At 40.8% G+C, this 22,925-nt stretch overlaps 1 protein-coding gene across 2 annotated transcripts in view; it reads right to left on the minus strand.

The window, feature by feature from the left end:
- Positions 1-5,725: 5,725 nt before the first annotated feature.
- Positions 5,726-22,925, minus strand: part of lyar (Ly1 antibody reactive homolog (mouse)) — a 31,559-nt gene continuing 14,359 nt past the window's right edge. For both annotated transcript variants that reach the window (XM_059964837.1, XM_059964836.1), the window contains exons 5-10: positions 21,234-21,341; positions 20,443-20,526; positions 14,931-15,306; positions 10,662-10,736; positions 7,883-7,968; positions 5,726-6,059 (exon numbers count right to left, since the gene is read on the minus strand). In XM_059964837.1, coding sequence (XP_059820820.1) covers positions 5,922-6,059; positions 7,883-7,968; positions 10,662-10,736; positions 14,931-15,306; positions 20,443-20,526; positions 21,234-21,341 — 867 coding nt within the window. In that variant the 3' untranslated portion in view covers positions 5,726-5,921. The remainder of the gene's footprint in view (positions 6,060-7,882; positions 7,969-10,661; positions 10,737-14,930; positions 15,307-20,442; positions 20,527-21,233; positions 21,342-22,925) is intronic.

Here is a 22,925-nt window from a genome sequence, read left to right on the forward strand (position 1 = left end):
CATCATCCCCTCTGAACTTTCCCTTTCTGACGTAGGATGCTCTGCCCTACCTTTGTTCCCCTGTCCCCACACCTCAGTTATTTCCATGCCTGCCACAATGTCAGGCTCTTCTTCCTTTGCCCTTGTCTTTGAGCCTACTTCTTTGCAAGGATATCCCACACCCCCACTGATGACTCCTTCTCCCATCTCCAACCTTCTTCCTCTTCTTGGAAATCTCACCTGGCCTTGTGCCCACTCTAGATTCTTTCATCTCTTACTGCCAACAAGACATCAACCCTCTTGATTTCACCACTCCTCTCCCCTCTTCCATCTGATTGCACTGCCCTCTACTCTCTCTGCATTAATTCCAACCTCACCATCGATCAAGGACAATGCTGATGTAGGCTGGTAGACTTACTTCTACCTTTCTGAGGTCAGACAGCAGCACTCAGACACTTCCTCTTACTTAGTCCTTACACAGGACCACACTAAGGAGCACCAGGCATTTGTCTCCTGCTCCATCACCAACTTCATCGACTCTGGAGATCCTCCACCCACTGCCACCAACCTCATAGTTCCTGTATCCCACACTGTCATTTCTAATTCCTAACTAAGATCCACAAACATGACTGTCCCGGTCAGCCTATTGTTTCTGCCCCATTGAAATGGTATTCACAAACATGGACTCCATTTCATTCCCTTCCTATCTACGCCTATGACACTTTTCACATGCTTTCCATCACTTCAGTCACTTTCAGTTCCTTTCCCGGATCACCTTATTCTCACTATGGACATCCAATCCCATAACACTTCCAACCCCCAGCAGGAAGCTCTCTGCTTCTATCTAGACAACAGACCTATTGAGGTCCCCTGCACAGCCATTTGCTTCCGTCTGGTGGGACTGGTTCTTACCCTCCACAATTTGTCCTTTGGTTCCTCCATTCTCCAAACTGAAGGTGTAATCATTGGTAATCACATGGGTCCCAGCTATTGCCTGACTCAGAGTCAGCTATGTGGAACTGTCCATGTTCTAAGCTTGCACTGGCAATGCGCTCCAGTGTTTTCTCCACTACATTGACACCTGTGTTAATGCTGCTTCCTCCGCTGATGCTGAGCTCGTTGATTATCAACTTTGGCTCCAACTTCTGCTATGCCCTCAAATTTAATTGGTTCATCACTGACACTTCTCTCCATTTTTTTGATTTCAGTCTTCTTCTCTGGAGACAGACTATCAACTGATATATTTTACAATTCTACTGACTTACCATTATCTTGACTATAGCTTTCCCCATCCTGTCACTTGTAAAAATGCTACTTGCTTCACTCAGTTCTTCTGTCTCTGATGCATCTGTTCTCAGGATGAGGCTTTCGATCCTACAGATTCTGAGATGTCCTTTTTTTTAACCCAAATTATAGGGTTTCACTCTCACCTCCATTGCTGCTGCCCCCACCCAATCTCCTCCAATTTCTGCACATCTGCTCTCACCCCAACCTCCTGCCATCATGACAGGCAATGTTCACCTTATCCTTACCCACCACCCCACAAGCCTCCATATCCAGCACATCATTCTCTATAACTTCCATTATCCCTAACGAGATCTTACCACAAAGCACATCTTTCCCTACCAGCCCCCATCTCTGCTTTCCGTAGGGATCGTTCTCTACATGACTCACTCGTCCATTCATTCCTCCTCACTGATCTCCCTCCTAACACTTATTGCTGCAAGCATAAGTGCTACAACTACCCCTTTACCACCTCCTTCATTCCCCAAAACAGTCCTTCCAGGTTAGGCAACACTTCATCTGCAAGTCTGTTGGAGTCATCTACTGTGTCCGGAACTCTGGATCAGGCTACATTGGTGAGAGCTGACACAGATTGGGGTACCACTTTATTGAGTATATTCACTCTTTCTGCCTCAAGAGGCAGGAGCTCCTGGTGGATACCCATTCCCATTCTGACATATCCGTTCATGCCCTACTCTACTGCCATTATAAATCAAACTCAGCTTATAGGAGCATATTCTGTCTGGGTAGCCTCCAACCTGATGGCATGAACATTGATTTCTCCAACTTACAGTAATTTCTCCCCACCCCCTCCATACTCCTTTCCCTTGTCCTTCCTTCCTTTCCAGTCTTGATGAAGTCTTGGCCTGAAACACCAGCTGTTTGTTCTCCTCCATAGATGCTGTCTGACCTACTGAGTTCCTCCAGTATTTTGTGCGTATTCTTTTGCTTGGTTTTCCCATTTTTAAATATACAGCAAGATGAAATGCAATGTGTACAAAATGGAGTTGGATATCTGAAGGCAGAAATTAAAAGAATAAAAATCAGCAGTTAATGATGACAGCAACACAGAAAATGCTGGAGGAACTCAGCAGGCCAGGCAGCATTTATGGAAAAAAGTAGTCGATGTTTCAGGCGGAAACTCTTTGGAGAAAAAACGTTGAAGAGTAGCTCCAGGATTTTGTGTGTTGCTCTATTTCCAGCATCTGCAGATTTTCTCTTGTTTGTGAGTTGAAGATGACAATTTGGATTCTGATCTCCCCAGCCAATCATGCAAAAGTAAGACCTGCAGACAAACTAACACTCAGAGTACATTCCTGAAAGAGCTGTTAGTTTAAAGAAAACTAAGGACCTGAATGAAAATTTGATCATTAATTTGCTTACAAATACTATTGATTCCTGAATGGTACTCCCTACCTCCTCAATATCATTTGCTTCTGCAACACTACTAGTCCTTTCCCCCACTTATCTATGTATCATCTGCAAACTTGGCCACAAAGCCATCAATTTCATCTTTCAAATCATTGACATATAACTTAAAAAGAAGTGGTCCCAACACCGGCTCCTGCAGATTATCACTAGTCACCAGCAGTCATACAGAAATCCCGCTGGCCTTCTGCCAGTCAGCCAATTTTCTATCCATGCTTGCATCCTCCCTTTCCTGTAATATCATGTCCTCTTGTTTAGCAGCCTCATGTGCAGCACCTTGTCAAAGGCCTTCTGAAAACCCCAGTAAAACATAACCAGTGACTCCCCTTCGTCTATCTTGTCTGTTATTTCCTCAAAGATTTCCAAGGAGGAAGGAAGGCATGCTGACTTTAGCCTATTTTATCATGTGCCTCTAAGAACCCCAAAACCACATGCTTAGCAATGGACAACGTCTTAACAAACACTGAGGTCAGGCTACCTGACCTATAAATTCCTTTCAGCTGTCTCCCTTCCTTCTTGAAGGAAGGAAGGTGGAGGGTTATATGGGAGGCAGGGTTTAAGGGTCAGCACAACATTGTGGGCTGAATGGCCTGTACTGTGCTGTGTTGTTCTATGTTCTTAAAGAGTGGAGTGCCATAGCTTCCATGGAGCCCTGATCTGAATATCAGAGGCTGTTTGGGATTACCTGGAGAGACAGAAGGAAGTGAGGCAGCCGAAGTTTGTGCGACAGTGTATCTAAAAGAAATGCAGTTTTAAAGGCAAAGGGTGGTCACACCAAATATTGAGTTGATTAGTTTTTTACTGTTTACTGCTACTTTTAATTTTTTTATTATCAAAATTTAATTTCATTTTCTAAAAAACATTATCTTCACTTCTCTAATTGTGTCAAAGACCTGAACAATACTCTCACTCCTGTGTGCCTCCTGGTCACCATTTGAAATTCTGCTGGTTTTGGAGATCGTCGATTAGTACTGAGGTATGATGGTGTTGAACGTTGAGCTGTAATGAAGCCTGACACAAGTATTACTATTGTTCAGGTGATCCTAGCCAGCGAGATTGCATCCACTGTAGACCAAGTGTGGTGATATGTGAATTGCAGTGGGGCTAAGTCCTTACTTAGGCAGAAGTTAGTTCTGGCCATGACCGACCCCTCATCACAGCTGATGTGAGTGCAACTGGGTGATAGTTGTCGAGGCAGCTCACCCTGCTCTTCCTGGGCACTGGTATGCATTTCACCCTTTTGAAGCAGAAAATCTCCAACTGCAGCACTGACAGATCAAAGATTTCTTTGAACACTCCCACTAGTTGGTTGGCACAGGTTTTAAGTGCCCTACCAGCTATACCATCAGGGCCTGAGGCCTTGCAAGGATAACCCCTCTTGAAGGATGTTCTGATGTCAGCCTCCAAGACAGGTCACGAGGTGTTGCTGGGAGTTGCACAAGTATGGTTTTATTTTCCCTTTCAAGGTGTGCATAAAAGGCATTCGGCTCATCCGGGAGTGAAACATCACAGCCATTCATATTAGGTTTTGCCTTGTAGGAAGTAATGGCCTGCAAATCCTGCCAGACCTGATGCACATCTGCTTCTGTCTCTAACTTAAATCGAATTTTTTTTTTTATTCTTAACATTGCCTTTTTTAGGTCATACCTGGACTTCCTGTACAGTTCTGGATCACCAGTCTTCAATGCCCCAGATCTAGCCCTTAGCAAACTACAAATCTCTTGGTTCATTCACAGCATTTGGTTTTGGTGTGTTTGGTATGTTCTCAAAGGTATACACTCATCCAGACAGGTCTTGATGAAGTCTGTGACCATCTGGCATATTCATTCTGATCCAAAGATAAACCCTGAATATCATCCAGTCCACTGACTCAAAGCAATCCTGCAAGTGCTCCCCCACCTCCCTTGACCATAGCTTCTTGGTCCTCACCACTGGTGTTGCAGTCTTTAGTCTTTGTCTGTATGCTGGGACAAGGAGTACAGCCAAATGACTGGACCTCCCAAACTGTGGGCATGGGATGACACTGTAAATGTTCTTGATGGCCGTTTAACAGTGGTCAAGTGTGTCGGCTCCTCTGGTTCCACAGGTGATAGTTGTTCAGAGACTTCTTCAAGCTGGCCTGGTTGAAAAGCCCCACAATTATAAAGAAGGCATCAGGTGTGCTGTTTCGTAACTGCTGATTACAGTGCTCAGTTCTCTGATGCCTGCCTGACCTTGCCCAGGGGTGGAATGTACACCGCTCCCAAAATGGCTTCTTCAGCAGATAAAATAGAAGCTTAGAAGTTCCAGGCCGGGTAAGGATTAGGATAGAACCATCATGTCTGTGCACCACAATGAGTTAATCATAAAGTATACTCTACCTCCTCTATTTTTAAGATAGAGCTGCCCAGTCCTGTCTTTGCAGAGAATAATGAAACTCTTGGGTTGCAGCACTGCATCTGAAATGGAAGGCGTGAGCACATTTCTATAAAGCAAAGTACACAGCAGTCCCTTATGTCCCTCTGGTACTGAAATCTTGGTCTTCAATTCTATGTTCACCAGCATGGTAGTTGGGAGTGGGGGGTGTGGGGAGAGACTAAGGCCTCTGCTTAGCTGTAGCCAGCAAACCTTATGCACTTACGTTTTCTTAAAGGGTATCTGCACTGCAGACCAAAGTCTGCCATCTGAGATTTGCCAATTGAGGATTGAGAGGTTTTTTTTTTAAAAACACCTTAAAATTGTGTTGCTTAAAGCTGTAATTGTGGATTTCAGCTGTAGTAGACCAAACAATAATATTTGTTAATTCCCATCAGGGGTGCATGCACAGTCACCACTTATTGGCACCATCTTAGGACCTATTAGAATTTATCCAATAATGGGGAATTGCTCCAAAACTGTTAGCATTTCAGATTTCAAAGGAGTCCAACATCAATTTGCAATTAGAGAAGCATATGCTGGTGTCAACTTCTTCAGTATTAAGTGGAAAATGCTAACATTTCCAAAATCAGGCCATTAAATTCAAGATTGGTAGAAAGCTGTGGTCAGTTGTCAAATGTAAAAATAGCTAATTTTATTAAACAGTAGAGCATCTTCATGTCACAATGAATATCCAGTGGTCTCTTGATTTCAAAATTATTAATCCAATATGTGAGAAAAGAGCAAATATTAATTACAATTAGAGGCATAATAGCATTGTTTTGTTTGCATATTAAATCTTTGATTAAATAATGTAAAACAGTCCATTCCAGACATTAATTTAAAAGTTTCACTTTATCCTTCAGTACTTTAAACTTGGGGTTACAGTTTATCTTCTTAATAAAAGTTGCTTGGAGTTCTGCTTCAGATTTGTAGTTACTTTCACCAATTTCAGCATAGTACTGGGACAGAACCTGTCAAAGGATCAGAAGAAAATATAAGAGGGGAAGTGCTCAAAATCATCAGAATTAGAGCTGTGAAGCAGAGAAACTGACCCCTCAGCCCATCAATGCCATCCAAGGTAACTTCCAATTGCCTGTATTTGTTCCATATCCCTTCAAACTCATCCTGTTCATTTTTCATAACATTGAAATTATACCCAACTCACAGCTTCTTCTAGCAACTTGATCCAGATACCCACCACAGTGTGGAAAATTAATTAGTTCTCCATCACCTTAAACACATGCAAACACTAGTTTTAGAATCCTGTATATAACAAAAAAGACCATGCCCATCCACCTTACCTATGCCCCTCATTATTTTTTGAACTACTACAAGACCACCGTTCAGCATCATTTGCTCCAAGAGACCAGCATCTCATAACTCACGCTCTCCAGTGTCAACAACATCCTGGTCAATCTTTTGTGCGCCCTTGCTGGCTTAATCACGGCAACCAGAACTATGCACAACATTCCAGGTACGATCTCACCAATGCTCCATACAGCTTAACATGTACAAGAGTCTCCCAACTCTTGTACTACAAGCAGCACTGAAGCCCCACAGAAAACAGGAATATTGGCTACCCTTCCTGTTTACCCTGTATACTTTAGCTGGATGTATAAAGGGAGGAAGGAGGATGAATACAGGGCACTGGTGGAGGACTTTGTTGAATGGCACAAGCCGAATTGTTTGCAGCTCGATATCAGTAAGCAAAGGATATGGTGATGGACTTTATGAAGACCAAGCCTACACCGCTCCGTTACCATTGATGATGAGGACGTGGATGTGGTGAGAACCTACAAGTACCTGGCAGTGTACCTAGATGGCAAGACTTGAGTGAAGCACCAACACAGAGGCTGTGTACAAAAAGGGCAGAATTGCCTCTACTTCCTGAGGAGACTGAAGTCCTTTGGAGCACGCAGGCCTCTTCTTGACACGTTCTACCAGTCTGTTGTTACCAGTACAATCTTCTGTGTGGTGGTGTACTGGGGCACTGGAATCAATACGGGTGATACCAACAGGCTCAATACACGGATTAGAAAGGCTGGCTCTGTTTTAGGAGTCAAACTGGACAAACTGGAGGCTGGTGTAGAACAAAGGACCCTATGGAAAATCTTGCAATTCTGGAAAGTATTGCTCAAGCACTGCTTGACTGAACAGAGAAGCACTTTTAGTAATAGACAACTGCACTGCTCCAAAGAGCTTTCTTACCCTCAGCCATAAGGCTCTATGAGTCAACCTATAGCCAATGAAGTGATGACCCCCTCCTGTTAGACTGTTTAAGATAACTTATTTATTCTTACTTCTCTTCTAATATTTGTGTATCTGCACTTGTAACACTACTGTGACATTGTAATTTCCTTTGGGATCATTAAAGTATCATCTATTTACCTCCACGCAATATATGCTACTTTTGTACTTTATGCCTCATATGAAGGAGGCCAGGATACCATTTGCCTCTTCACCACTGTCTAATTGTCACAACTTTTAAGGAACAACATACTTGTAACCTTGGTCTCTCTGTTCGACAGCATTCCTCAGGCACCTATCATTTAACTTCACAAAGTGCATCACTCTGGTCAAAGTTTAACTTCATCTGCCATTCTTTTGTTTATTTTCCTGTTTGATCAAGGTCCTGTTGCAATCTGAGACAACTTTCTTCACTCTGCACCACTCCACCAATGTTCTCATCCAAATTGTTAATGTATATGCAGCTTTTAATCTGAAAAGCAACCCTCCACTATCACCTTTATTTCATAGTACATATTTACATTTTTAAAACCATGACCAAAAGTACCTTTTTTCTTAACTTTTTAATTGAAATTTCTTGCTCTGGAGATTTTCGTAATAGCACCTTGATTGTTTTCTTCCAGTTGAATTTTCCTGAAATAAATCAAAACTCACAAGTATAGTATCATCTAGTTTATGAAAAATTATTAGCTCTGATTTTAGTGAGTGGCACCACCCACAAAATTGCTGAGAAAATCTTGTGCCAAAGTTGCCAAGTTTTATCCAGGTGACTGAATTATCACTGACACTGATACAGTAATCATTCAAAATTTGCAGAATCAGTGAGCAGACACCATATCGTACATTCAACAGGAGCTTGCAAAGGTTAATTGGGGGAAGACTCTCTGCAGATAAAGGCAAGTAGGATGCTTTAAAAGTGACATGGAAGAGCTCAGGGCCAATGAGTTCTTGTAGGATTAAGGAACCCTGGTTGACAAGGGATATTTAAGCTCTGAACAGGAAAAATGAAGTTATGTCAGATACAGCCAGTTTAATTCAAAAAAATCCCTAGGGGAAAATGTAGAGAAAGCACAAGAGTAAATAGAGGACATAAGATAGTTTTGGCAGACTGGGTACAAAGTCCTGTCCACTTTTATACACTAAGTCCACCAGCACCTCTTTTGTAATATGGATACGTTCCAAGTACTGTTCCCTCTCGGCTGCATGCATGCAGCTGCACAGCAACTGAAATGCTGTCATGCACATAACTTGTTACCATGCAGCTGGATGTTTCTTTTATAGTTAATATAATTTTGACATACATGTAAGCATATCAAGAGCAAAAGGTGATGGTTAAGGTCATATACCATAGAGAAGATTATAGAGCTAGGGAGTTTAGGGAAGAAACGTGATGTCTTGAAACCAACGTTCTCTCTAACTTTTATTAAATAGCTGTGAAGGGTATAAATGAAACACGACAACACAGAAATCTTGGATGTTTCAAACTTTTTTTTGTGCCTTATTGTCTAAAAAGTGTTCAGATCAATTTCACATCCAGATGAAAGATATGTCTTAATCCTCATTAGGTCATCCAAAATTTTGAACTAGCCTATTTCTGGACTTACATTTATTGAATTCAGAAGGCTGATTCCATGTTTGCAATCAGCATAACAAACTTGAAATGCCCCAACAATGTCGACAAGAATTGACAGTTCTTCAAATTCAGGAACAGCTTCTTCCCCTCTGTCATCCAATTCCCAAATGGACATTGAACCCGTGAACACTACCTCACTTTTTCAATATCATTTGTTTTTGCACAATTTTTAATCTCTAATATACATATACTGTAATTTATTTTCTTCTCTATTATGTATTGCATTGAACTGCTGCTGCGAAGTTAACAAATTTCATGACACATGTCAAACCTGATTCTGATTCTTCCATTTTGTGTTTATTGTTACAATTTGTACCAGTGTTATAACTTGAAACACTGACAATGTAAATATATTTAAGTTTAAAGTAAAGGTTGTGTTATGTTTATTATTTAGAAAAATTTTGAATTATGTTCATTAGTATAATTAATTACTTGGAATTTCTCAAAATTCTGGAAGTGTATAAAGTGGACAGGACATAGAAAACTGAGGGTGGCTAATGTTGTGACTGCAAGAACAAGATAAGGAAATCGAGGCCACTGAGCCCAACATCAGTACAATACAACTTACTGGAGGAGATTATAACTGACAGGATGTATCTGCATTTGGAAAAGTAAGAACTGTTTAGGAATAGTGAAAATACCTCATGCATGGCCTCCCAGAAGACCACAACCTTGTTGCAGTTTGGAGGCTCAATTACCCAGAAAGCTACGCTACGCTTGCTGCAATCAGGGCTTTGGCTCTTGGTAGGATCACCCGTGAGAAACAGGTCAAAGGGTAGAGGCCAGACTAAGAGGGGTCCACTGATCCTTTAGGTTTGGGCTTCAGCTCAGGGCCAACAACCTGACTGTTATAGAAACAGCAATGAAGCGTCCTTCTACACAAGGCCATAAGACATAGGAACAAAATTAGGCCATCAGCCCATCGAGTCTGCTCCACCATTTCATCATGGTTGATCCATTTTCCTGTCAACACCAACCTCCTGTCTTCTCCCCATAACCTTTCATGCCCTGACTAATCAAGAACCAATCAACCTCTGCCTTAAATGCATCCAGAGACCTGGCCTTCATGGCCATCTACAGTAACGAATTCTACATCTGAGTGGCCAAGGACAGAGAGAGATGGAGTACCTTCGTTGCTGTCCTAAACACCAGCAGCATTAACAAACAACCAGCTGCTACTTGTGGATGGAGATCATGTCTCACAAATTTGATTGTTTTTTGAAGAGGTGACAAAGAGGATTGATGAAGGCTGGGTGGTAAGCACTGTCTAAATGGGCTTAAGAAAAGCTTCTCACAAGGTCCCACTTAACAGCCTGGTCCAGAATGTTATTTCACATCAGATCCAAGCTAAGCTACCCAACTGAATACACAATTAGCATGGTGGTATGAGTCAGTGGTAGAGAGCTGATTCTCAGGTGACTACTGGTGTGCCAAGGGATCTGGGCTAGGTCAACTGTTTGTTATTTGTACTAATGATTTATATAAGAACACAGTTGGCATGATTGGTAAATTTGCAAATGACACAATAACTGGCAGTGCAGTTGGCAGTGAAATCACTGTGTGAACATCATGGATAAGTGGTTAGTAGACTCCCCTTCGATGAAGATAGTTATTGCCTTCCATTTTTGGGGTACGGATGTTATTTGTGACATGCTGGAACAGATTTCATCATTTGTTGAAGAGCTGCAAATACCTGACTTTATCTCATTTTCTTCCACTTCTTCAGTTTCTGTAATTTCAACTTTCTTCTCTTTAGATTTGGGTTCACCTGTTTGACATACACAAGAAGATATCAGTCAAAAACTCTTGTAGTCTTGAATAATATGTTAGAGTTGGCCATGATTAGAATGCACCATTTTGCATAGTTAAAACTGACATCCAGGATTAGTAAATTGAATTAATATTGCACACAAAGTACATATTTTTATTTGAGCATTTTTTTTTTTAAACTTATGCAATCATATTCTCCCTGTGATGTAAACCAGAAATACACACAATAGTCCAGCTGTGAATTAGCCAACGTTTTATAAAGCTACGTGGTGATCTCCCTACTCTTATACTCTAAATCTCAACTACCGTAGATTCCGGACTACAGAGTGCACCTGATTAAAAGCCGCATGCTCTAATTGTAGAAAGAAAATCAATTTTGTACTTGTACAAGCCGCACCGGATTTTAAGCCGCAGGTGTCCCATGTTGTAATATGAGATATTTACACAGAAAGATATTACACGTGAGGATTTTTTAACTTTTAATTAAATCCTTATGGTAACATAAACAAATATATATTGCAAATGCTTTTTTTCGAACAGTGCCTGTAACACAGCTACTTTTAAATATACATACGTATCGGTAACACACAGATTACTTTTTTTACTGAACAGTGCACAAACAACATTCCAATATCTCCTAACGACTGGTAAAAAATATATATATACTGCAGCCTACCAGGAAAAGTTATTGATCGCCTTCTTCATCTTCCTCCTGCGCACTAAAACCATCAAAGTCCTCTTCTTCAGTGTCCGAATTGAATAAAACCTCAGGATCTCGTCACTCACTTCAGTCTCTTCGTTGTCGCTCTCACTTGAGCGCACGCGGTCCTCTTCATCACGCAGCAGTCCAGCCTTTCGAAACCCGTTGGTGATGGTGGATGTTGTGACATGGCTCCACGCATTTAGGATCCACTGGCAGACTTGAGTTAAAGATGCTCTTCGCATGCGTCCTGTTTTGGTAAAGGATTTCTTGCCGCTCGTCACCCAAGCCTCCCACTCAACGCGCAGCGCCACTTTAAATGCCCGATTCACGCTGATGTCCAGTGGCTGCAAATACTTCGTGGTGCCCCCAGGAATCACAGCTGGAATTGAGTTTGTACTCTTGATGGCAGCTTTCACTGAACTTTCATTGTCAGCCGCTTAAAAAATCACCATCGGTGGAAGCTTTAGTCCGGATGCTGTGCAGCTCAGAACACAATTAAAATGCATTCTCTCATGGCCACTTGTTTTCAGTGTGATGGACGAGTCACCTTTTTTATTAACAGTCCGAGTGAGAGGCAGGTCAAACGTCAAAGGTACTTCATCCATATTTATGGTATCATCTGGCTCGATGGAATTCTCCGCTATCTTTGTTTGAGTGAATGTGCGGAAGTTAGCAAGCTTTTCCTCGTGGTCGGGAGGGAGCTGCTGACACAGAGTCGTGCGTACCCTGACGGACAGGCCTTTTCGTCTCATAAATCTAAAACACCACGATGGCCCACCTCTAAAATCTTTGATTTTCATTTTGGTGGCGATTGCTTTAGCCTTCAGTCTGATCTGCACGGTGGAAACACCGCGGCCGCCTGCTCTCTGTGTGTTAACCCAGTCTTCAAGAAAGTCTTCAAGTTCAGGCCATCTGCTATGATTACCTCTGAAAGCTTTTGTCGTCTTTTTGCATTGACTCAGTTCTTCACGCTGACGTCTCCACCGTCTCACCATCGATTCATTTATGCCAAGATTATGTGCAGCAGCTCGATTTCCTTCTTCAACCGCCAGATTGATCGCCTTTAACTTAAAAGCTGCATCATATGCTTTTCTTCGAGTGTTTTCCATGTTGATGAGGGTGAGTACAAATGACTGATTTACAATAATTTAATTGTGAAAGTGCGCTTGATTTATCGTACAATTTCATTGGACCTCTGAACTACTCATCAATTTTATTGGTCTACTGTTACGAGACAAAATGTTTTTGGCGGCATGAAAAAAAAACATGCATTAGCCGCACCGTAGTATAGGCCGCAGTCTTGCCGCAGTGTTCAAAGCGTGGGAAAAAAGTAGCGGCTTATAGTCTGGAATTTACGGTAATGAAGGAAGAATCCCATATGCATTTTTCACCCTATCTACCCGTGCAGCCACCTTCAAGGATTTTTGGCATTCTTACTAAGGTCCCGTTGTTTCACAATATTCACAAGGACTATACCAGATAGTCCGTATACTTCCCTTATTTGACGCCAGTCCCTTAAAAAAACACACAAAATGCTTATTAACATTAATTCCATCTGTAACTGCCCTGCCCAACTTACCAGCTAATCAATATCATTCAAACTTAAGACAACCGTCCTCACCATCAACAATATCAGCAATGTTTGTCATCTATAAATTTACTGAATATATTTGCTGCATTCACATCCATCACTAACGTACGTAATAAAACAATGGATCCTGAAGCTGTGGTCACAGCTTCTAATCTTAAGGTATCTTCCACCATCACTATGGGTTTTCTATTATCCTGCAATTTAGCAACATGGCTTGGATCACATAAGCTCGAATATTTTGGGCCAGCTTTCCATGGGACATTTGGTCAAAGGCTTAATGTATTCAATATAAACCACATCAACCTCACTGCTATCATTAATATATTTAACTACCTCTTAAAAAAAAACTCCATTGCATTAGTTAAACAGGCAAATTGTGCTATCTCTGATCAACCCCTGTCTTTCCAAATATAGAATAATCCTGTCCTTCACAATTTTACCCTATAATTTCCTTAGCACTAACACCAGACTAACTGGCATATAACTGTCTGGTTTATTCCAGCTGGCCTTTTTGACTAAGGGTACCATATTTACTGTCTTGCAAGTGTCTGGCACCTTACCTGTTGCCTAAGTAGATAAGCACATCTCCATCAGGGAACCACCTTCCTTGCCTGGGACAGATCTCATCAGATCTTAAAGACATCCAACAACTCCCTTTTAATCTCAATGTGGTGTACAATTCTACTGTCTAAATATATCTAACTGAATTATTCAGTTAAAAATTTATTTATGGTTCCACAGAAAGATTCCATCTAATGGATCTCACACTTTTCCCCACATCCTCTTGTTCTTAATATATTTATAAACTGCCTTAGGATTTTCCTTATTACTTGCCAGTGATTCTTCATGGCCCCTCTTCGTCCTCCTAATTTTGCTTAAGTATTCACCTTACAATGTCTACAATCCTCAAGGCCTAAACATATAAAGGTGGGCAGCACTTTGAGAGGTCATATGCAAGTACAGAATGACAGAACCCTGAGGAGCACTGATATGCAGAGGGATTTTGGGGTGCAAGTTCACAGCTCCCTGAAAGTGACAACACAATTAAAACAAGTGGTAAAGGCAGCATATGGCCTACTTGCCTTTGATCGGTCAGAGAACAGAGTATAAAAATTAAGGAAGTCAACTTGCAGTTTTATGAAACTTCCGTTAGGCCACACTTGGAGAGCAGTTCTGGTTGCCATATTGCAGGAAGGAGGTGGAGGCTTTAGAAAAGTACACCTGGATGTTGCTTAGGTTGGAGTGTATTCGCTACAAGGAAAAGTTGGACAAACTTGGGTTTGTTTTCTCTAATGTGTCAGGCATGCAAGGGCAACCTGATTGATATAAAAAAATTATGAGGCATGGATAGGATAGAAAAATAGCAGAAATAGATCTAAAGAGAGAGGTGAGAGGTTTAGAGGAACATTGAGGCAAGTGGTAGATACCTGGAATGTGTTGAAGAGGAAGTGGTGCAGCAGAAATAATAACACTTGAGAGACATTGAGACAGGCAGATGAACAGAGAGGGGATATAGATCCCGTGCAGCCAGATGAGATGATATTAAATTTACTTTATTGAGGGGCCTGATCCTGTGCTGTATTGATTAGTACTCCTGTGTAGCAAGGAAAATACCCACAAGAAGGTAGATTGGCCTTAAATTTCATGTGTGTGCTCCCGAATTCCTGCATTAATTTTTAAGGAGCCTTTTGGAAAGACAACATAAATATTGGTTTACATTTCTTATGCGGTTACTTTGTCTGAACTGGAGTTGCAGAAGGAGTATCAACTGACAAGTTATTTTGAAAGAAGAACTACAAAATAAATATCATTAACCAAATAATACTGACGTAGGGAACGATACAGTTTTCACATTCTTATCCACATTTCATTAAAGATCATAAAAACTGATTAACTACCTGCACTGGATGATTTGGCATGCTTTCGTTTCCTGCTCTTCACATTGCCCTGTATGTTTTCACCATCCTGCTGCCACATATCTTGTACCTCTGTGCCATTTTCTTCTATTCCACTTGCATCATGCCTTATTTTAGATTTTTTCTTCTCTTTCTTTTCCAATTGATTTGTTTTGTTATGATCCAAACAATTTTCATCCGTTAGCTGTTTCATTTGTTTTTTGGATTTCCTTTTCCTTTCTTCTTTTCTTTCCCGTTTGTTTTTCTTCTTCTCATTATTTTCTGCTGCAGAGACCTGATCTGAGTTTGCTTCTACTGATTCCGAAGGACCTTTACCATTCTGAACGTGCTTCTGATTTTGTTGCTGACTATTCTTATCCTTTAAAAAAAAAGGTATACATCACGTAATATCAGGTTACATCAGAGTTATTGCTGAATAAACATTTTCTGTGATGATTTTATAGCATTACCAAGTTCTTGCTGTTAATATCATTTCTTAAACTTCTGTGTTATACATCACCAGTTTAGGCATTCATTGAAAATTGTGAATTCTGCATCCACATGCTCTAGGGAAAAAGTTCAAGTTTCCACCAGTCTGTTTGTATAAAATTCTTTTGTGATTTCATTCATAAGACCTTGAACTACTTTAAAAAAAACAATGCACTTTTGTTCAGAGTAATAATACCTGATGCCTTTAGTCTCCCCTTGTAAACTTACATTTTCCAGTAACATTTCAGGTTATTGACTCAAATTTCTTGTTTGCAAATTAAGACTGGATGAGCAAAAATTTCCTCCCAATTCACAGGTGGCAAAATTGAAGATCTCTTTCATTCCTGTCAGAATGCATCAAGATGCAATCTACTTGTGGTCAGTTTAACTTCCTTGCCTACATGCAGTTTATCCCAAAAGCACTTCGTTCCATACTGTTTCTATAAGTGCCACCATTTTAGCCCTCAAGCCACTTTGAAATTTACTGCCTCATCCCTTTTAACTCACCAAAAACTGCCAACAAGGGTGCAAAGCATTCTCAAAGTAATCCTACCATTCTTATCCTCTCCCTCTTTATTTTATTTTAGCTAAAGGTTTGAAGGTAGGACCAGATGGTAGGTCACCAGGACCAAATGGACTACACCCCATGGTTCTGAAAGAGGTAGCTGAAGAGATTGTGGAGGCATTTCAAGCATCTCTAGATTCTGGAAAGTGTTCCAGAAAAATAGAAAATTGCAAATGTCACTCAACTTTTTAAGAATGGAGGGATGCAGAAGAAATTAAATTATAGGCCAGCGAGCTGAGAGATGCTAGAGTCCGCTATTAAGAATAAGTTTTGGGGTACTTGGATCAAATAAGCCAAAGTCAGCATTTTCTTCTGGGGAAATAAATATATTGTTTCAATCTTCTTTTAAAGCTATTCAGAAGATAATGTCTGAAATTACACTTGCTAAACTAGGACAGGTGAGCCAAATTGTTTTCCTGGCCTGAAAGCTGCTTACAGTCCAACAAAGGAAATAAACTTGTTAATTAATTTTATCATATAGATGAATATTACATCTAGGCTCAAAAGCTGTAACAGTTCATTGGAATTGTTGGATTTGAAACAACTTCTACCCAGCATCCTGTTAGCAAATGTAATCAATGGAGAACAAGGTTGAAGACCTAAAGGCAAAATTGCCATAATGGAGGAAAATGAGGCATTGCTCTGTTGCCTATTTCATGGAGACATGGCTCACTCCAGACATGTCAGATATATTAGTAAGACCCAAAGATAGGACTTCTGATTCAGAGAAGGCAAAAGGTGGGAGTTTATGTTTCAAGTCAAACTCTTTGTGGAGCTCAAACACAGCAGTCTTGTCACACTCTTGTTCCCCCGACCTGGAATATCTGATAATAAGTGCCACCGTTCTACTTACCAACAGTTCTCTTCCATGATCTTTACAGCAGTTTACCTACCACCAAAGGCAAATGTTAAGCAAGCACTCGATGTAATGAGTGCTCTGATGAGCAAAGAGGGAACAGCCTACCCTGAGGCCTTTCTAATCACTGTCAGGGACTTCTATTAGGCTGCTTTAAGAAATCTCAGCCCAATTATCATCAACGTATCACCTGCAGCACCAGGGGTCTCCACACAATCGACCATGTTATACTACAATGAGGAATGCTTACAGTTCCATGCTGAGACCACATTTTGGGAAACCTGATCACTTTGCTGTCCTCCTCCTACCTGCATACAGGCAGAGACTAAAGAGAAAGGCTCTAGAGATAAGACAAAGAGATAGTTGCGGAAGGCTGAGGAGTGGCTATGATCTATGATCCATGATCCACACAATCTGCTGGGGGCCAAATCAGTGGCATTCTTAGGTTTGGCAACTAAGTTAAATACAAGAGGTTCAGATATGATCTCCGGAAAGCCATTTCATGTGTGAAGTGGCAATTCTGGACCAAACTTGAATCACTGAAGGAGGCTCAACAGCTGTGGCACGGCTTGATTGCTGTCCCCTCCTATGAAGTGAAACCAAGCGGCATAGGTGACAAGGCTTTGCTCCCAAATAAGCTCAATGCCTTTTATGCTCACTTTGACCAAAACATGGAGGCACATTCATGAACTCCTATAGCTCCCAGTGGCACTGTGATTTTACAGCGATCTCAAGTCCAAGGCCAATGTGAGAGCACGCTTCAGCAGAGTGAACCCCCAGAAAGTATCCAGCTCAGACTGAGTACCCGGCAGAATACTAACAACCTGTGCTGATCAACAGGCTGGAGAGTTCACTGATATCTTTAACCTCTTGCTCTGGCAGTCTGACGTACCCACCTGCTTCAGGCAGGCATCAATTTTCTGGTGCCCAAAAAGAACATGGTAACCTGTCTCGATGACTATCATCCAGTAGCACTTATATCCAAAGTGCTTTGAGAAGTTGGTGATGAAACATTTCAACTCCTTCCTGAGAAGTGACTTGGATCCACTCCAATTTGCTTACAATCACAACAGGTCTACAGTAGATACCATTTCATTGGCTCTTCACTCAACCCTGGAACTTCTGGACAGGGAAGCTGCACACATCAGAATGCTCTTCAATGAATACAACTTGGCATTCAATACTATATCCCCTCAAAATAAATCATCAGCTTCAAGTCCTAGGCCTCAATACCTCCTTGTGCAACTGGTTCCTCAATTTCCTCCCTTGCTCAGTCAGTTCAGCTGGGCAACACCACCTCCCTCAGCACGTGCACCACAAGGCTGTGTGCTTAGCCCCCTGTTCTACTCATTTTATACTTGTGACTATGAGGCTAAGCACAGCTCCAATGCCCATCAAAAGTGGCGATGAATCAGCATATAGGAGGGAGACTGAAAATCTGGCTGAGTGGTGCCACAACAACAACCTTTTACTCAATATCCGCAAGACCAAGGAGCCAATTATTGACCTCACGTGGAGGAAACCAGAGGTCCAAGCCAGTTCTCATTAGATCAGAAATGGAAAGGGTCATCAACTTTAAAATTCCTCAGTGCTACCATTTCAGATGGTCTGTCCTGGGTCCATTCCCACCATTGAGCACAACTACAGTGGCATGCAAAAGTTTGGGCACCCTGCATGGTCAATACTTAGTAACAACCCCTTTGGCAACTATCACAGCTTGTAAACGCTTTCTGTAGCCAGCTCAGAGTTTTTCAATTCTAGTTTGGGGGATTTTCACCCATTCTTCCTTGCAAAAGGCTTCTAGTTCGGTGAGATTTTTGGGCCGTCTTGCATGCACTGCTCTTTTGAGGTCTATCCACAGATATTCAATAATGTTTAGGTCAGGGGACTGAGGCCATGGCAAAACCTTCAGCTTGTGCCTCTTGAGGTAGTCCATTGTGGATTTTGAGGTGTTTAGGATCATTAACCTGTTGTAGAAGCCATCCTCTTTTCATCTTCAGCTTTTTTACAGACGGTGTGATGTTTGCTTCCAGAATTTGCTGGTATTTAATTGAACTCATTCTTCCCTCTACCAGTGAAATGTTCCCCGTGCCACCAGCTGCAACACAAGCCCAAAGCATGACTGATTCACCCCCATGCTTAACAGTTGCAGAGGTGTTCTTTTCATGAAATTCTGCACCCTTTTTTCCCCAAACATACCTTTGCTCATTGTGGCCAAAAAGTTCTATTTTAACTTCATCAGTCCACAGGACTCATTTCCAAACTGCATCAGGATTGTTTAGAAGTTCCTTTGCAAATGTCTTACGCTGAATTTTGTGGTGAGGATGCAGGAAAGGTTTTCCTCTGATGTCTCTTCCATGAAGGTCATATTTGTGCAGGTGTTGCTGCACAGTAGAATAGTGCACCACCACTCCAGAGTCTGCTAAATCTTCCTGAATGTCTTTTGCAGTCAAACAGGGGTTTTGGTTTGCCTTTCTAGCAATCCTACAAGCAGTTTTCTTGGTCTTCCAGACTCAACTTGACCTCCACCGTTCCTGTTAAGCCATTTAATTACTTTACGAACTGGGGAAACGGCTATCCAAAAATGTTTTTCTACCTTCTCCTGCTTTGTGGGCATTATTTATTTTAATTTTCAGAGTGCTAGGCAGCTGCTTAGTGGAGGGTATTTATAAAGCTCTGAAATTTGCATCACCTGGCCTTTCCTAACGATGACTGTGAACAAGCCATAGCCCTAACAAGCTAATTAAGGTCTGAGACCTTGGTAAAGGTTATCTGAGAGCTCAAATCTCTTGGGGTATCAAAACCTTTGCATGGTGCTCCTTTCCTCTTTTTCCCCCACTCTAAATTGTACAAAACAAAAATAATACACTAATCTTGCTTAAAATGTTGAAAAGAATGTTTCATCTTTAACTTTATGAGTTTTGGAGATCAGTTCATCTTCTACTCACTTAACTATTCACAGTAACAGAAATTTTGACAAGGGGTGCCCAAACTTTTGCATGCCACTGTACATAGAGTGCTATCACAGGAAAGCAGCATCTATCATCTAGGACACCCACCACCCAGGCCACTCTTCTCAATGCTGCTATCAGGAAGCTGGTACAGGAGCCTCAGGACTTGCACCACTAGGTTTGGGAACAGTTATTACCCCTCAACCATCAGGCTCTTGAACCAGAGGAGATAACTTCATTCAACTCTACTTGCTTCATCACTGGACTGCTTCCATAACTTTTCAAGGTCTCTTCATTTCATGTTCTTGATGTTTATTGCTTATTTATTTATTACTATTATTTCTTTTTCTTCCCTCTTTGTATTTGCAGTTTGCTGTCTTTTGCACATTGGTTGTTTGCCCGACCTGTTAGATGTGGTCTTTCATCAACTCTATTGTTTCTTGTACTTAATATGATTGCTCACAAGAAAATGAATCTGTTTGCATATGGTGATGTATATGTACTTTGATAATAAATTTACTTTGAACTTTGGAACTCCTATCAGTTGACATATTGTGATGATTATGGTCTTAGAACTAGTCAAGTGTGAGAAATAGTACAAGTTATACTGCAACTGTGTTTGTTTAAATTACTTTTGCACCTGTCGTGACTTACTTTACTAATAGCAGCAGCAAAAATCTCCCACACTTGTTCCTGCAGAGTCTCATTTTTGACCCTCAAACTATTTTTCATCCAGTTCTGCAAAAAAAAAACACAAGTTTTGATTATTGGCAATATCATTCTTATGCAACTAAAATGTTGTATTATTTCTGAAATCTTCAATTCCTAATAGTTATGGGTAGCTTCTTAATCAAAAGCATAAGAAGATAAATTTAATTATGGAAGGTTCTCAAAATAATAAAAAAAACCTGCTTACAAATCGATAGAAGTGAAAAGCAGGCACTTGCAAAATGATTTCTTTTAACATACGATGACTGACCGGGTGTTCATTTTAGATTCAGATTTCCAACATTTCCATACATTGGATATAAAACAAACAGAATGTATAGTCTACAACAGTGTCATTATGTTAAAGAAGCAAGACATTTAAAATGCCAGGTGTTTCTGACTGCAGTCTGAAATGGATGAACACATTCGAATCTGCAAAATCTCTTAAGCACAGCAGAATAACAGAACATATTACACAGTAAAAGGACATTTTTACATGAATAAAATCACTGGGAACACTACAGAAAATCTATTAACTTTTCTTTTAGGGTTAAGAAAATGGCTTGCATCTTTCAAATATAACCATTCTGAACAAATTCCAATGCACTAATTTAAATTACCATTTACTGATTAAGAACCAAGAATTCTAACAATACAATATGTAGCAATTATTCAGCCAATAACTTAGCATAATTACATTACTGGTAAGGAATTGAATTAAAATAAAGGAAACAAACCTGAAATTTGGCTTTTTTTTGTGGAATGTTCTCATAAGAATTCATTAGTTCTAAAATTTCACGCACCCTTGGACTAACTTTTGAGTCGTTCATTGCTTCATGGATTTTCTGTGCATGTGGAAAATAAAGGCTATTACTGTCACAATAATAGAGACTGCTTTTATCCTTTGTGCACATTACATCATAATTATGCCACTAACTCACTTTCAAATCAGCTGTAAGTATGGTAAGTGCAGAAAGAGGGCAATGATTACAAGCGCAGAATTAACCATCTAGTTTAACCAATCTTTGGTGGCACTTATTCTCCACTTAGGTATCCTCTCATCTGCTTTTGCCTCACATTTACCAGCATAATAATATAGTGTGAATTCTTCGTTTGAAACTCATGAAGGTCAAATATGACCCCAAGAACACAAAAATTCAATGGAGAGAGATAGATTCAGTGGCTAGGCAACAGAATTTGTGACAGGAGCCACTGATGAGTCTTCCCAATATTTAGTTAGTGGAAATATTTGCACACATAGTGATATCTTAAACAAAGATATCACTGAGAAGATTAGAGTTTGGAGTTAGTAGAGATTCAAGGAAAGTGATGGTGCTTCATTCTTTGGGGCACTGCTCTGTTTTCATGGATGGTTGCAAAGAAAAAGAATTTCAGGATGTATATTGTATACATTTCTCTGACATTAAATGTACCTTTGAACTACTGTTGGTTGTCATTAACTAACAGATAACGTCACTGGTATTCTCTTGTTGATGAGGATGATGTGGCCAGCAAGGTGATGAGAAACAGAAGTGGAATGCAAGGAAGGATTCCAAGTTTCAAAATCCAGTTTATTGTCATATGCACAAATACGTGCACAGGTGCAATGAAAATCTTATTTGCTGCAGCATCAGATATAAAGCACTGCCTTCACTAGAAAACAAACTAAACATAAATTCTCCTTACTTTTTCCAAAAATCGCAACAAAAATGTAAATTTTTGTGCCAAGTGTTAATAGCATTGCTAAGCTGTAACTGTAACTGGCTTATGCCAGTTGGTTCATGGCTGAAGGAAAGTAGCAGTTCTTGAACCTGATGGTAGCTGTGAAAAGATTCCATGGCTAGGATGGTGGGTATCTTTGATGTTGTCTTCTTGAAGCAGTGCACAATGGTAGGGAGGGATGTGCCCATCATAGACTGGCGAACTCTATTATTCGCTGCAGCTTCTTGCGTTACTGCACATTCAAATTGCCATGCCAGACCATGATACAACCGGGCAGGATGCTTTGAGCAGTACACTCATAAATAATTGTTAGGGTGAAAACCATGCAATTGCAAAGGGTTCACAAACTTTTTCTTGCAACTGTATCTCATTCTGGTAATCTGACTCATCACCTCCTGCGATTCCTCCAGCAACAGTAGGGCAGACAGAGGATTTGAAAATGCCCTTGGACCTGTGCTAAACCAAATAGTAATCTGTGCACTGAGAGTAGAAACGGTGGCAAAGGTGCATCCTTGAGGTCCACCTATGTTGATGATCAACAAGGAGGAGATACTGTTACCCCAATCCTCACTGCCTGAGGTCTGCTGCCAAGGAAAACAAGTATCCAACTGCAGATGGACATTCAGAGGCCAATGTTTTGAAGCTTGATGATGAAATTGGATGGGATCATTGTATTGACTGCCAGGCTGTAATTGATGAACAGCAGC

This window comes from Hypanus sabinus, chromosome 3, assembly GCF_030144855.1.
Source record: "Hypanus sabinus isolate sHypSab1 chromosome 3, sHypSab1.hap1, whole genome shotgun sequence".
In the NCBI taxonomy this organism is placed as follows: Eukaryota; Metazoa; Chordata; class Chondrichthyes; order Myliobatiformes; family Dasyatidae; genus Hypanus; species Hypanus sabinus.